This window comes from Pelophylax lessonae, assembly GCF_965119305.1.
Source record: "Pelophylax lessonae genome assembly, chromosome: 9".
NCBI classification, from domain to species: domain Eukaryota; kingdom Metazoa; phylum Chordata; class Amphibia; order Anura; family Ranidae; genus Pelophylax; species Pelophylax lessonae.
In genome coordinates, this window is record NC_138776.1 from 2,242,271 (window position 1) to 2,259,340 (window position 17,070).

The window sequence follows — 17,070 nt, forward strand, 5'->3', positions numbered from 1 at the left end:
ACTCTGGGCCTTTTAGAGGATTGAGCAACCACCAGCATTTGCACCTGAGTCGCAAGGCTAGCCACAATCGCAGCCAAATCCCCCCCCGGGGGGGGAAACCGCAGTCCCCTGGCTTCCCACTAAATTGGCAGGAAACTAGTATTCCTGAGAATCCATGCCCTTGTAGCAGCAAAAATAAAAGGGTGACCGCCCCTTTAAGAGAGCGCTGCGATCGTAGCCCACTCACACTAGGCATCCCACACAAGGGACCCCCACAGGGACAAGTATACCAAGGCAGGATACAGGGAATAAAAAGAAATGAACCTGGAGAGATCGGTGCTGCTGCTGCTGCCTGCGGTGCTCCTGAAGGAAAGGAAATGCTGGCATACAGGGCGCTCTATGAAAGCCTATGGAGGCTACAAGAAAATGGCCGCCATGCATGTAAAACATGCGGTCGGAGCGATCGCAGCCAAAATGGCGCCGTTTGGCGCCGAAACCGCCGCTCCCACACCCCATGAGGGAGAAGTAAAACACACCATCTGCCCAAAAAAGGAACATGGTAAACCGCCGCAGCGGCGCTGTAATGTGCCCCAAGCATGAGAACTCAAGCCCCACAGCACACAGCCGTTCACACAGACAGAAAACTGACACAGAGTGCAGCCAGCCCCCCCTCCTGCAGCCCACAGCATGCAATGTGAGAGATAGGGAAAACGTAATAGTGTGAACACAGGGCAAGGTACACAGTCCCAGACTGACACCCCCCAGACAGACAGGTCCCCACATAAATGCACTTACCTCTTACATGGCGTGGGGGACCCGCACAGGCGAACAAACCGCTGCACATGAGGCAGGGAGAGTCGCATCCAGGACGCATCAGAAGGTGGGTTGAGAAACCGCACAGCGTCCAGTGAGGTAGCCACCTCACCTAGAAATCCCTGCACGGAACAGGGATGGGTCGTTCAGATAACTCAGGAGCGGTACCTGACTGAACGCTCGATGGCGGGCTGAGAAGCCACTGACCCACAGCCTGCTACCAGGGGGGTCAGCCCGAGACGCAGCCCGCATGATCCTCTTCTTCCGAAGAACTAACTAACGCTGGTAAAATAACAGCTAACAAGAAAGAGAGAAAAAACTGAAATAAAATCCAAGAAAGGAAAGAGAGCTGAGACAAGGTGCCCCAGCACAGAAACTTCCAGCTACTCCTGACAGCTAGACAAATGAAACTGAGTTGGATACAGGAAGTGGAGGGTTATGTACTGAGGGATATGTTAAAAGTCTTTGTACTAACATATTCTATTGCCTAGCTACTCCTACGGAATAAAGGACATAACCCCATTGGTGATGAATATGAAGTGGGCGGCGACTGTCGGAGGACGTAAGAGAAAGAGGGTGTACTGTGCCTTGAAAAAGTATTCACACCCCTTGAAATTTCCCACATTTTGTCATGTTACAATCAAAAACGTAAATGTATTTTATTGGGATTTTATGTGATAGATCGACACAAAGTGGCCATAATTGTGAAGTGGAAGGAAAATGATAAATGATACAAATAAATCTGTGAAAAGTGTGGCTGCATTTGTATTCACCCCCCTTTACTCTGATACCCCTAACTAAAATCTAGAGCAACCAATTCCCTTCAGAAGTCACCTAATTAGTAAATAGAGTCCACCTGTGTGTAATGTAATCTCAGTATAAATACAGCTGTTCTGTGAAGCCCTCAGAGGTTTGTTAGAGAACCCTAGTGAACAAACAGCATCATGAAGACCAATGAACCCCCCAGACAGGTCAGGGATAAAGTTGTGGAGAAGTGTAAAGCAGGGTTAGGTTATAAAAAAATCTCCCAAGCTTTGACCATCTCACGGAGCGCTGTTCAATCCATCATGGGAAAATGGAAAGAGTATGGCACAACTGCAACCCTACCAAGACATGGCCGTCCACCTAAACTGACAGGCAAGGCCCCTACCAAGACATGGCCGTCCACCTAAACTGACCGACCGGGCCCCTACCAAGACATGGCCGTCCACCTAAACTGACCGGCCGGGCCCCTACCAAGACATGGCCGTCCACCTAAACTGACCGGCCGGGCCCCTACCAAGACATGGCCGTCCACCTAAACTGACCGGCCGGGCCCCTACCAAGACATGGCCGTCCACCTAAACTGACCGGCCAGGCCCCTACCAAGACATGGCCGTCCACCTAAACTGACCGGCCGGGCAACCCTACCAAGATATGGCCGTCCACCTAAACTGACCGGCCGGGCCCCTACCAAGACATGGCCGTCCACCTAAACTGACCGGCCAGGGCCTCTACCAAGACATGGCCGTCCACCTAAACTGACCGGCCGGGCCCCTACCAAGATATGGCCGTCCACCTAAACTGACCGGCCGGGCCCCTACCAAGACATGGCCGTCCACCTAAACTGACCGGCCAGGGCCTCTACCAAGACATGGCCGTCCACCTAAACTGACCGGCCGGGCAAGGAGAGCATTCATCAGAGAAGCAGCCAAGAGGCCCATGGAGCTCTGGAGGAGCTGCAGAGATCCACAGCTCAGGTGGGAGAATCTGTCCACAGGACAACTATTAGTCGTGCGCTCCACAAATCTGCCCTTTATGGAAGAGTGAGAAGAAGAAAGCCATTGGTGGAAGAAAGCCATAAGAAGTCCTGTTTGCAGTTTGGGAGAAGCCATGTGGGGGACACAGCAAACATGTGGAAGAAGGAGCTCTGCTCAGAGGAGACCAAAATTCTACTTTTTGGCCTAAAAGCAAAACGCTATGTTTGGGGAAAACTAACACTGCACATCACCCTGATCACACCATCCCCACTGTGAAACATGGTGGTGGCAGCATCATGGTGTGGGGATGGTTTTCTTCAGCAGGGACAGGGAAGCTGGTCAGAGGTGATGGGAAGATGGATGGAGCCAAATACAGGACAATCTTAGAAGAAAAGACTTGAGACTGGGGCGGAGGTTCACCTTCCAGCAGGACAACGACCTGAAACATCCAGCCAGAGCTACAATGGAATGGTTTCATGTGTTAGAATGGCCCAGTCACAGTCCAGACCTAAATCACATTGAGAATCTGTGGCAAGACTTGGAAATTGCTGTTCACAGACGCTCTCCATCCAATCTGACAGAGATGAGATATTCTGCAGAGAAGAATGGGCAGAAATGTCCTCTCTAGATGTGCAAAGCTGGTAGAGACATCCCCAAAAAGACTTGCAGCTGTAATTGCAGGGAAAGGCGGAGCTACAAAGTATTGACTCTGGGGGGTGAATACAAATGCAGCCACACTTGGGTATCCTTTATCATTTTCCTTCCACTTCACAATTATGGCCACTTTGTGTCGGTCTATCACATAAAATCCCAATAAAATACATTTACATTTCTGGGTGTAACATGAGAAAATGTGGGAAATTTCAAGGGGTGTGAATACTTTTGGTTACATTGCTCCAAGCTGGACCGACTTAACTATTTAAAAATCTACCATAGCTGGATTTCATCTTTAGGAATATGTGAAGACTTGAGTTCACAGTCCGCCCGCTGAATCACTCTAAATCTAATCATTTACAAGATACACTGAAACCTTTCTCTACAGTGGAAGTACATTCCCCATTTCTCCTACACCCCCCACTACCCCCTTTCCTCTTTGGCCAGCAAATTACAGTTGCTAATTAGAAGAGAAGTATGGACTAAAAGTAATAAACATTTACACTCACCTAGGTGGATGAAGCATTGATCCGATGCTGCATCTGTCCCCTGCCGGCTCTGCAGGGTGAACTGAGCGATCAAAGACCGCTGATCACTCAGTTCTCTGAGCAAAGAGACAGAACTGTCAGTCAGTGGCTCTCTGCTCTCCCCTCCAATGCTCACTGGAGTGCTGGGCTGTGGAGGGGGCAGGAGGGGCTGGCTCAGGCTCTTGGAGGATCACTGAGAGGCGGAGCCAGGTGCCGGTCCAGGCAACTGGGTGCATCCTGACTATTAGATCGGGATCTTTCCCCAGCCTGGACCGGCTCTGTGATGTCAGCCGACTTCACAGTGGACAGTGGACTTCAGCCTGCTGCTGACTAAAAATCGGTCAATAGCAGGGGCTGACTGGCAACTTTCAGCCCAGGAGGGCAAGTACAAACCAGAGGCCTATGGTGCAGCAACTCAGCCCCCCTCCCACTCTCCCTCCTCCTCCTGACCATTCCAGGTTGAAGCTCCACTCCAGGTACTCTCTGCTCACCGACCGAAACTGGGTTCCCGACCTGGCCAGCAGGGAGTGGCTGGGACAGCTCAGTTGGGGCTGGCTGGGGGAGGAGAGTCTCAAGAGGGGCAAAAACTGGCCTCTGCTCAGACAAAATGTACACTATCCATGCTGGGGGGGGGGGGGGGGGGGCTGCATTCTGTCCTTGCCTTCAACCCATGCTCAGTAGGTCAGCGGTGGGGACTTTTTACTTCTCTTCACCAGGAATCCTTTAGGCATGTCTGTGGTAGAAGCGGTGCAGTCTTTTTATGGGGCATCAGGGCAGCCCAGGGGGCAATTGCCCTCCTGCCCCAGTCCTCCCCTGGTCATTAGTGCAGAACGAACAGTGCAGAACAGCACTCCTGTGATCTATGGGAGAAGTACAGCCGAACAAGCTTTCCCCGTTCTTCTCCTCTAAAACTAGATACAGCTAAACTGAGAGATCTCCGCATACAGATAGAGATCTGACCCTCAGAGGAGACTTTTCTCCACCCAGATGACTTCCTGTGGTTTACCTTCATCTTCTTCGGAATCGCTTTCTGAAGCCGGACGCAGGAAATCCGCACAAAACTGGACCTGAACTGCAGACCTACATTAAGAGAAAGGAGGAGATCATCAAAGGGGGGATCCATGCAAGGCGGTTGTAGGGTCCAGGAAATACATAAAGTAGTGGAAACATTTATAAATAATCTTCACCTATTCCGATACGCCTTCTATATAAGGCCTCGTGCACATGGGACCCAATAAGAACCCAAAGTACCTTTCTAGTGAGTTTTCAGCTTTTTTGCATTGGTGTTTTTGAGCGTTTTAAACTAAAAATCACCTCTCTGCTTCCCACAATGCATTGCTTGCCAGAATTGCATCACATGGGTGTTCACACCCATGCGATAAGATTTAGGTGCGGAGAAAAAAGGGTCCTACAACATTTTGGTGCAAATGTGGACCCTTTTTTCCCCGCATCAAAATTGCATCACGTGGGTGTGAACATTCATGCGATGCGATTCTGTCAAGCTCACTGCATTTTGCAATCTGTTTTGGGGTGTCGTTTATGGAACATTAGGCCCTCGTTCACATCGGGAAGATTTGACATGTCAAATCGCATGCCAAAATCAGAGTCTATTGCCAGCAACGTCACTGTTCAAATTGGTGCGACCCTCACTTTGCGGCCACGCACCGATTCCCAAAAGTAGTTTCTGCATTCGTCTTCAATAGACATCAGTGCATGAACTCGTACAGATGTCTGTCAAATCTCCCCCCCCCCCCCCCCCGAAGTCGCACTGACATAAGAGTTTGAAATCATGCGTGTTTAGCTGAATGATTTCAAACCCGCCCTCATCGTGAACCGGTGCCGTTGCCGGCAATAGGCTCTGATTTTACATGCGATTCGACATGACAAATCGCATGCAAATTCAGCACAATGTCAACAGGGGCTTCATGTTCCATGAACGATACCCCGAAACAGATTGCAAAATGCAGTGCGCTTGCCAGAATCGCATCGCATCGGTGTTCACTAGGGATCCACCGATTATTGGCAAGGCCAATATATCGAGGGCCGATATGCACTTTCCTCGATATATCGGAATCGGCCCCGGAGGTTACCGATATTGCCGTGACGTCATTGCATATGTTGCGCCACACGCCTCCCCGCACTGGAACAGCTTGTGCCCTCTTAGGCCGCCTCCCTCAGCCTCGTCTGGAGTCGGGGAGTCTCGGGACAGTGAGTGTACAGTGCACACAGTATGTTTAACACAGCCGCCATACATACACCCAACCACAGCTGCCCGGTGCAAGCCAGCCAGCCACCCACAGGCCTGTACCAGCCACCCACCACACAGGGTGCCAGCCAGCCACCAAAGGGTTTCCAGCCAGCCACCCACCCACCACAGGGTGCCAGCCAGCCATCCACCCACCACAGGATGCCAGCCAGCCACCCACCAAAGGGTGCCAGTCAGCCACCTACCAAAGGGTGCCAGCCAGCCACCGACCACAGGGTGCCAGCCAGCCACCAAAGGGTGCCAGCCAGCCACCCACCAAAGGGTGCCAGCCAGCCAGTCACCCACCAAAGGGTGTCAGCCAGCCAGTCACCCACCAAAGGGTGCCAGCCAGCCATCCACCAACCCACCAAAGGGTGCCAGCCAGCCATCCACCAACCCACCAAAGGGTGCCAGCCAGCCACTCACCCACCACAGGGTGCCAGCAAGCCAGCGACCCACCACAGGGTGCCAGCCAGTAAGTCCCCGTTCACACTGGGGCGACCTGTCAGGCGACCTGGTCGCCTGACAGGTCGCCATAGGTCGCTCGCCATAGAGAAGCTATGGACCCGTTCTAATAGGAGTGACACAAGTCGCTCCGACTTAGAAAAAGGGTCCGGAGCTTCTTTGGGGTGACCCGGAGCGACCTGCATAGACTTCAATGTTATGAAGTCCGTGCCGGCCGCTCCTATGAGGTCGCCCCTGCAAGTCGGATCGCCCCAGTGTGAATGGGGCCTAACAGATTTGTGTCGACAATTGTGTTTATTTTTCAAAACTTTAAATGTTCAAAACATCAGCCGATACCAATAAGCAATGGGCAAAATATCGGTGTCGGCATGGAAAAACCGATATCGGTCGATCCCTAGTGTTCACACCCATGCGATGCGATTAGGTGTAGAGAAAAAAGGGTCCTACAACATTTTGGTGCAAATGTGATGTAATTTGAGCCATACAAAATACATGGCTCAAATCGCATTGCACAGACATCACATGTGATGTGCACAGGAACGCGGTGCGTTTTTGGTGCAAATCACATGCGGTGTTCAACATGCACCAGTGTGACCCCAGGCTATGTTCCATCAACGACACCTCCAAATACAACCCGGGCTTAAAAAAAACATGACGCCACTCAGAACCCACTAGTTTTCATTTTTTTTTCCAGCCAGAAAACGCCCCCCTGCCAAAAACTGCTGATAACAGCCTGTGTGTACATGGAGACATAGGAGAACATGCTGGGGAGACATAGGAGAACATGTGTAGCGGAGAAGTAGTTTAATCTACAGGGTCTCCGCTGATAGACAGAAAAACAGGTAATAATCCCAATAGGCAGGTACAGCATGCAACAATCCAGGTAGCGTTATACCATCCTTCCCTCCCAAGGACTAGACGACACATAGGCTGGGAGTCAACAACTAGAATGCCTTGTTTATTGAAAACACAAGGGATCTACACTCTTCCAAAACCCCTCCCTCTTTGAGCCATTCCACACAAACACACATAACCCATAATATGCTTACAAGGCCGACAGGAACAATGGGACAATGGAATGCAGGTATTCACAATATAAAACCACACCCCACACATCTCCTGAGGGACACTGCTCAGAAATATGATAGTCCCAAGTGAAAGAGTTAGGCCGCCTCCCTCAGCCTCGTCTGGAGTCGGGGAGTCTCGGGACAGTGAGTGTACAGTGCACACAGTATGTTTAACACAGCCGCCATACATACACCCAACCACAGCTGCCCGGTGCAAGCCAGCCAGCCACCCACAGGCCTGTACCAGCCACCCACCACACAGGGTGCCAGCCAGCCACCAAAGGGTTTCCAGCCAGCCACCCACCCACCACAGGGTGCCAGCCAGCCATCCACCCACCACAGGATGCCAGCCAGCCACCCACCAAAGGGTGCCAGTCAGCCACCTACCAAAGGGTGCCAGCCAGCCGCCGCCATCCGCTCCGACTTGGCTCAGTACTGCTCCAAATCCAAAACATAGAAGCGTCTGTATGAACAAGAAATCGTTTAGTTGGATCGGGAGCAGAAAGTACAGGAGAGGTAACAAGTGCCGTTTTGAGCTGTTGGAATGCCTGTTCACACTCTGGAGCCCAGGCTACTATCTTGGGAAGATTCTTGCGAGTTAAATCAGTGAGGGGTTCTTTTACTGATTCTGGGATGCGGTAGGGGGGTTGGCGAAGGGGTGTCTGTTCTAAGGTTTCGACCTTGTGGGTGGCCAACGGGGTGTACCTGGGTAAGTTAGAGAAGGTGGCCCCCTTTTCCCTAATTAGACTTTGAGCTTGGGTACGCTCCTGTGCGCTTAGTTGCTCCCCTACCTGTACTTCTCCCAGATCTCCGTTCCGGCCCTCCTGATCTAGGAGGTCTGGGAGAGGTAGAGTATCAAAATCCTCGGCTGCGGATGCGCAAATTGCAGTTACCTCTTCGGCGCGTTCCTGGTAGGGTTTGAGCATGTTTACGTGGAGCATGCGTTTTGCTCCTACGCCTGCGACTGGACCGATCACATAGGTGGTATCACATATTTGTCCTACCACCTTGTATGGGCCCTGCCAGGAGGCCTGCAGCTTGTCTTTGTGGACTGGTCGTAAAATTAATACTTTTTGCCCGACTTGAAAGTTGCGGTCCCTGGCTCCCCTATCGTACCATCGGCTCTGTCGTTGTTGGGGCGCCTGGAGGTTGTCGCGTACAGAGTCAGGGCCTCCAGGCGTTCCCTAAACTCCAGCACATATGGTACGATAGGTGTACCATTAATGGTCCCTTCTCCTTCCCAATGTTCCCGGATTAAATCTAGGGGACCCCTCACTCTCCTTCCGAACAGAAGTTCGAAAGGGGAGAATCCGGTGGATTCTTGGGGTACCTCCCTATATGCAAACATTAAGTGGGGAAGGAACCTTTCCCAGTCTTTCTGGGTATCCATGAACGTACGGATCATCTGTTTGAGGGTGCCGTTAAAACGTTCACAGAGCCCATTGGACTGGGGGTGATATGCGGAGTTCAAGAAATGTTGTACCCCACATATCTTCCAGAGCTGGTGCGTTACTTCGGCGGTGAACTGAGTGCCCCTATCCGAAATAATCTCCCGGGGAAATCCCACGCGGGAGAATATTCGCATCAGGGCCTCTGCTACCATTTCTGCGTGCACATTGGTTAAGGCCACTGCCTCAGGGTATCTGGTAGCGTAGTCTACCACGGTTAGGACATATTTCTTGCCGGATGGGCTAGGTTTAGTTAAGGGGCCTATTATATCTACTGCGACCCGGCTAAAGGGTTCCTCAATTATGGGCAGAGATCGGGTATGGGTATGGGGATCGGTCCGGCTATTACCTTCTCGGCTTGGCGGTATAGGAGTCCCTTTTCCCATGTGTATCTTTCCCCTGCTAACCCTGCCTGATTTTTATCTACACGGTCTTTATACAGCTGTAAGGAAGGGTCTAAGGCCACCTCCGACCCAAATGCTAGGGGGGACGCCCAGGGAGTGACATTAGGCATGGGGGGGCACATTGCTTACCTGAGCCTCAGAGTGGTTAGGTGGTGCTGTGGTGCGAGCCTGCTGCCGGGTCACAACCAGATAAGCTTCGTGGATGGTAGATTGGGGAACAAAAGCTGAAGTCAGCTCCCCCAGGTCGTTGCCCAAAATAACGTCTGCGGGTAAATCCTGCATCATGCCCACCTCCACATTCCCATTCCCCGCTCCCCAATTCAGGGGTACCTTGGCAGTGGGGATCTGGTAGATCGCTCCCCTGGCTACACGTACTGCCACACACTCCCCTGTGAGGTTGCCCTTGGGTACTAGGTGGTTGCGGACCAGCGTTATAGTTCCAGAGTCTCCCAATCTCTGTACCTTTCTCCCCTCCATCTGTACCTCTTGTCGGTGCCCTTGGCGGTTGTCAGAAGCCGCTTGGATAGGGTTGACTTCATGTAGCGTACCCAGAGGTTCCTCGGTGGAAGCTGGGACCTCGGGTACTCTGTAGGGTTCTGCTTGGGCACAATGAACCCCTGCTCGGTTGTTGGGTGCCGGGGTCTTCCAGCTGGGCCGTGGTCGGTTGCGGGGGCAGTCCCGCTGCATATGTCCCTGCTGGTTGCAGGTGTGGCATCGTATCGGGGGGCGAGCCTGATACCTGGGGGTGTAGGTGTTATCGCTTACCCGCGGGCGTGCTGGGACGGTTTTGGATACGGCTGGTACTGGTGCTGTAGGTCCATAGGCTGCTCTTGGTTGAGTGCGCTGTTCCCTCCTGGTATCTTGGAACTGAGTGCGTGGTTTCCGGTCTCGCATTCAATTCTGCAGATGAGCGGGTATCCCGTTAAAGAACTGCTCCATTACCATTAGCTGGAACAGGTCTTCTAGGGTGTTGACTTGGGTGGCTTCCAACCATCCTTTTGCCGCTCGTTGTAGACGGTGCGCCCATTCTGTGTGAGTGTCTCTAGTGAGCTTTTTAATATCTCTGAACTTTAGGCGGTAGGCCTCTGAGGTAATCGCATACCTAGCTAGAATGCTTCACCTTGGCATAGTCTGTACTGTTTTCATTGTCGGGTACGGCACGGTATGCCTCTGCTGCGCGACCAGATAGTCTCCCTGCCAGTAGGGGTACTCGATCCTCTGCACTGATATTGTGCAGGTGGCATAACCTTTCGAAATCTTGTAGGTAATCATCTACCTCGCCGTCGGTTTCGGTATAGCTTTTAAACGCCTGGTACGGAATCTTGGGCTTCCCCTGGGTAGTGTGGACAGGCGTTGGAGCTCTCTCCCCGGCTCGCTGACTTGCTTGGTGTTTGACCACCAGGTATTCTTGTACGTCCGCCATCAGCCGGTCCAGTATTTCTCTTGAGTGGGGCTCTGGGTAGTAGGCCAGTCTGCTCTGTAGCTCCTTGTCAAATTCACTGCGTTCTGCCTCCAGTGGGCCCACTGCAGGGGTTGCTCTGTCTCCCTCCATGAGCTCTGCTACAAGGGTCGCTTTTGTTTTGCGGCTGGCGTTTCCCCCTCTAGCTTGCAATAATTCCTTCAGTTCTTTTCAATGCTGCATAGTTCACCTCCATTCACCAAGCGTTCGTATACTTTGACATATTTCCCGAATGCTGGTTTTATCCGAATGGCTCGTGCTGCTGCCTCTCCTCTTTGTTTGGTAGTTACTGCCGATCGTGGATCTGCTGTGCGGTTTGCAATCCCGTTGCTTGACACCAGTTGTAGCGGAGAAGTAGTTTAATCTATAGGGACTCCGCTGATAGACAGAAAAACAGGTAATAATCCCAATAGGCAGGTACAGCATGCAACAATCCAGGTAGCGTTATACCATCCTTCCCTCCCAAGAACTAGACGACACATAGGCTGGGAGTCAACTCTCAGTTTTTTAAGTTCTGAAGAAGCGTGCGCAGGGCACGCGAAACTAGTCAACTGGTCGACGCCAGCACCTGACAGGCACAGTAGGAAGCTTACCTACCTTCTAGAGGACCAGCACGGCCAGCACGGCACACCCACGTGGGACGCCAGAAGCAAGCATTGCCGCAGGAGCGGCGGCATCTTACTGCCTGATACAGAGCATCGGAGTGAGAGAGCTTCCCGGCTGCACTTCCGGAGGTCTGAGCACCGGCCAGGGTGAGCATCCCACTGCAAGGGACAGGAGGAGACACACCATCCACTGTGAGTAGATGACTGATCAGAGGTACTGGACTTCTTCACCCCACATTTGAGTCAATCAGAGAGGTAAGGTGAGCGATACGATCCCCACACACAGACACTGTATGTTACTTATCCTTGATGGACTGATCCAGGATTATGGATGGATCACCGCTATTAAACCCTTTTTCCTCTGACTAGGTGGGCCCCATCCCTGATCAGTATCACTACACACACTTTAAGACAGGTATATCCTGTATCCCTATCTTTGCGTGGTAATACCTCCCCAGTTCCGGATTGGCCTGCCCCCTCCGTGCACCACGGGCTGAGACTGAAGTCCCATCAATACTTCATTGCCCCCGCCAACTGTAGATCCAGTAAGATCTTGTCCGTGTCCCATACCTACCGGGTGATACATACACCACCCCATCACATGATTGGACTCTCTGTCCCTATGACTATGGAAGTGCCGAACAGTCCCTGAGATCTCCACAGGGAATCAGCAACTGTTTACATGTCGGGTGGCCACCCTTTTTATGTGTATATTTAGATTTGTGATATACCATATTCTTCCTTAAATCTTAGATTGGTTGCAATTATGTGCATTCTATATCACCCGAACATGGACAGTCCTTGCTTACCTTAAGCAGGTCCGTTTGCCCTCTGCCGGTCATTACCATACTCACCATTAAGCTTTTCCAAGGTACACACCATTTTTACATAAACTGAATACAGAGCAGTAGACACCTCTACACACAGGGTTGAGTAAATTGGTGACTCAAATGAATTTATCATACGTCAACCGCTCCCCATAGTAAGCTCCTAAAACAGAACCCCAGTAGGTGCCACAGGTGCCAGGCAAGGTTGATGCATTTGCATTTCATGCACAACCGACACCGACCCGAGGGGTCGGCCATCAGCTACCGAGTCTCAATCTGTAACTAGGTAGTTTTTTATTTATTTTTTGTATCTATTCTATTGATTTCCATATTTTTTGTATGTACTGCACCCAAATTTAATAAAGGTTATATTTTGTTTTTGCACAAACCAATCCCTGTGAGCTCTTCTTTAGCAACCTTCCAGAGAGGGTACCTTCCCTCTCTCTATTTCTGTGTTTTTTGTCAACAACTAGAATGCCTTGTTTATTGAAAACACAAGAGATCTACACTCTGCCAAAACCGCTCCCTCTTCGAGCCATTCCACACAAACACACATCCCATAATAGGCTTACAAGGCCGACAGGAACAATGGGACAATGGAATGCAGGTATTCACAATAACAAACCCCACCCCACACATCTCCTGAGGGACACTGCTCAGAAATATGATAGTCCCAAGTGAAAGAGTTCTCACTCTCTCCACACAAACCACACTACAAACACTTGGTTCTTAAAGGTATACACATGCAATAAACATAATGCATAACACAATGCAACACATGCGGGGGAGACATAGGAGAACATGCTGGGGAGACATAGGAGAACATGCTGGGGAGACATAGGAGAACATGCTGGGGAGACATAGGAGAACATGCTGGGGAGACATAGGAGAACATGCTGGGGAGACATAGGAGAACATGCTGGGGAGACATAGGAGAACATGCCGGAGAGACATAGGAGAACATGCGGGGGAGACATAGGAGAACATGCGAGGGAGACATAGGAGAACATGGCGGGGAGACATAGGAGAACATGCCGGGGAGACATAGGAGAACATGCTGGGGAGACATAGGAGAACATGCTGGGGAGACATAGGAGAACATGCTGGGGAGACATAGGAGAACATGCCGGGGAGACATAGGAGAACATGGAGGGGAGACATAGGAGAACATGGAGGGGAGACATAGGAGAACATGCCGGGGAGACATAGAAGGACATGCTGGGGAGACATAGGAGAACATGTCGGGGAGACATAGGAGAACATGCCGGGGATAATTTGATTGAAGGATTTTTTGTATAGTTTATGGCCAGCATAAGACTCATCACCTGCAAATGAGAATGTGACTGAATCAGTCATTGATTGTAATAATCGGGCAGTGTAGGGGTTAACATTTAAGCAATAACGAGTTCCTGTCATCCAACCTCCATACAGGCGGAGAGATCGCCATTTTTATCACACAACACACGGCACTGGTCTGCGAGTTTCATATAATACTGTGCAAAAGTTTTAGGCAGGTGTGAGAAAATGCAGGAATTGCAGAATGCTTCCAGAAATCGAAGTGTTAATAGTTTATTTTTTTTATCAGTTAAGAAAATGGAAAGTAAATGAAGAGAAATCCAATCAATATTTGGGGTGCCCCCCCCCCCCCCGTTTCCCCCCTTTGCCCCCTTCTATGTAGACTTGCACACAGTTGCTGAAGGAACTCAGCAGGTAGGTTCAGGGCTGTTGTTGGAAATCATGGGGCCCTGTACAGCCTTAATGACAGGACCCCCCCAAACCCACCTCCACCCCCACCCCAACCATCCGAGGCACAACAGAACAGCAGCACTGACTTTATCCGTCTATGCCCCGAAAAAGGAAAAAGAGTCCCTCCTCTGCTCTCACCCTCTGTTACCATGATGGGGCCCAGGGTAATGTAAGCCCCGGTAAGCGGGTAGCATGGGAGGTGTGGTCTGGTAAAATCAATTTATTAGTTTACTGTAGGTATTGCTGTTTAGCTGACGAGGCCTGGACCCAGTACAACAGGACCAGTTGTACTGCCCTCACAGCGGCCCTGGGTAGGTTGTTCTATGTACGTCTTGGAGGACTAAGCACAGATCTTCTGTGGATGTCGGCTGCCTCCAATCCTTCATCCCAGACAGACTCCATGATGGTGAGATCAGGGCTCTGTGGGGGCCAAACAATCACTTCCAGGACTCCCTGTTCTTCTTTAAACTGAAGATAGTTCCTGATGACATTGGCTGACACAAGGTACAGTAGTTGTACTGCATCAGCAAGGTCTCTCCCAGGCAAAGATTTCAAAGCAGACTGGGGGTTGAAGATGTGCTGTTAAGGTTCTTTTAAAGAAGCACAAAGAAATGGGCAACATTGAGGTACATACAGTAGGCGCAGTGGTTGGCCAGCAGAAGAAAGACACATCATGCTTACTTCCCTTCCACATCGGAATATGTCCAGCAGTCCTATCAGCACAGAACTGGCAGAAACCAGAGGGACCCAGGTACCCCCATCTACTGTCTGGAGAAGTTTGAAGTAAACAGGTGGGACCCAGGTACAACTCATCTACTATCCGAAGAAGTCTGGTGGAAACCAGTGGGACCCAGGTACCCCCAATTACTGTCTGGGGAAGTTTGGTGGAAACCAGTGGGACCCAGATATCCGCATCTACTGTCCAAAGAAGTCTGAAGGAAACCAGTGGGACCCAGGTACCCCCAATTATTGTCCAGAAAGGTCTGGGGGAAACCAGTGAGACCCAGGCACCCCATCTACTGTCCAGAGAAGTTGGGGGGAAATCAGTGGGTACCCCCATATACTGTCTGGGGAGATCTGGGGTAAACCAGTGGGACCCAGGTACCCACTTCTACTGTCTGGAAAAGTCTAGAGGAAACCAGTGGGACCCAGGTACCCACATCTACTGTCCAGAGAAGTCTGGAGGAAACCAGTGGGACCCGGGTATCCCCATATACTGTCCAGAGAAGTCTAGAGGAAACCAGTGGGACCCAAGTACCCCGAACTATTGTCTAGAAAAATCTGGGGGAAACCAGTGGGACCCAGGTATTCAATCTACTGTACGGGAGAAGTATGGAGGAATCCAGTGGGACACAGGTACCCCAATCTAATGTTCGACGAAGTGGGACCCAGGAACCCTCATCTACTGCCCGAAGAAGTCTGAAGGAAACCAGTGGGACCCAGGTACACACATCTATTGCCTGGAGAAGCCTGGAGGAAACCAGTGGGACCCAGGTATCCCCCAAATACTGTCCAGAGAAGTCTGGGGGAAACCAGTGGGACCCAGTTACCCCTATCTATTGTCTGGAGAAGTCTGGGAGAAACCAGTGGGACCCAGGTACCCCATCTACTGTCCAGAATAGTCTGGGGGAAAACAATGTGACCCAGGTACCCCCATCTGCTGTCTGAAGAAGTCTGGCCAGAATTATTCTTCATGGAAGAATTGCAGCCAAAAAGCCTCAGATGTGGGAACAAGGCTAAGTGACTCAACTATGCAGGAAAACATAGAAACCGGGCGGCAGAAAAATGGCAGCAGGTGCTCTGGACCGAGGAGTCATAATGTCAAATACTTGGCTGTAGCAGGAGGCAGTTTGTTGGGGGAAGAGCTGGCGAGTGGTACAATAATGAGTGTGTGCAGCCATGGTGGAGGTTCCTTGGAAGTTTGGAGCTGCATTTCTGTCAATGGAGTTGGAGATTTGGTCAGAATCAATGGTGTCCGCAACGCCGAAAAATGCAAGCAGATATTTCTCCATCATGCCATGCCATCAGGGAGGTGTGTGACTGACCTCAAATTTATTCTGCAGCAGGACAACTACCCCAAACACCCTGCCAATGTCATTAAGAACTATCTTCAGTGTAAGGAAGAAGGAGTCCTGGAAGCGATGGTTTGGCCCCCACAGAGCCCTGATCACCTCATGGAGTGTGTCTGGGATGAAGGATTGGAGGCAGCGGACATCCACAGAAGATCTGTGCTTAGTCCTCCAAGATGTACATAGAACAACCCACCTGCTGAGTTCCTTCAACAACTGTGCGCAACTCTACCTAGAAGAAGGCAAAGGGGGGGCACCTAAAATATTGATTGGAATCGGATTTCTCTTTAGTTAATTTACTTTCCATTTACTTTCCATTTTAATTGATAAAAATAAACGAACACCTCGATTTCTGGAAGCATTCTTCATTTACAGCATTTTTCACATCTGCCTAAAACTTTTGCACAGTACTGTTTATTATCTGACAGTGACACCCCTCATGGGGACAGGATACAGTATTTTTTTTTCTGCACTTTATGAGGATTTACTAAAAATGTCCCGAGACCTCTGACTGGTGACCAGTATTTACCTATTTCTTGTGGAAGAAACCATTGTTCTGGGGATGTCAATGCTCGATCTCTTCCCTATAAAAAACATTGGCCGCATATTTGAAAGTAAATATAAAAAGACGTGAAGACTGAAAAGGAACTTACACATCTACTGCGGCTCCTTTTGGTAGCTCCTCCCATATCAGCAATTCTCTCCCCCCCGTCACCCAGCGGCAGAGCCCATCAGGAGTGCGGGAGACGGCGAGACACAAGAGGCGGGTGACGTCAGGATGGGACAGTGTGCTCAGGTACTGCCCCGTTTTTACATCTCGCACTGAAAATGAAGAAATCAAATTTAATTGGGTCACTACACATGAATTACAGATCAGAAATAATTACATAATATAAAAATATTATTTATGTGTAATTACAGGACAAGTAACAGGAATTATACAGGTATTAGTTTGCTGCTGTCAGTTTGCAATATCTTATGGGAACCTTTGCTAAGGGAAATATGGAGGGTGCCATAGTTGAC

General features: G+C 50.5%; 1 protein-coding gene and 1 pseudogene across 2 annotated transcripts in view; both read right to left on the reverse strand.

Annotated features, from left to right (window-relative positions):
• The window catches only part of LOC309563082 (NACHT domain- and WD repeat-containing protein 1-like), a 220,966-nt gene that overhangs the window by 10,883 nt on the left and 193,013 nt on the right, over window positions 1–17,070 (reverse strand). Inside the window, exons 12-13 of the mRNA XM_082267388.1 lie at window positions 16,701–16,869; window positions 4,719–4,792 (exon numbers count right to left, since the gene is read on the reverse strand). Coding sequence (XP_082123514.1) covers window positions 4,719–4,792; window positions 16,701–16,869 — 243 coding nt within the window. The remainder of the gene's footprint in view (window positions 1–4,718; window positions 4,793–16,700; window positions 16,870–17,070) is intronic.
• LOC309563259 lies at window positions 9,444–10,996 on the reverse strand (annotated as a pseudogene). The gene has a single exon. The product of its transcript is annotated as an uncharacterized misc_RNA (transcript).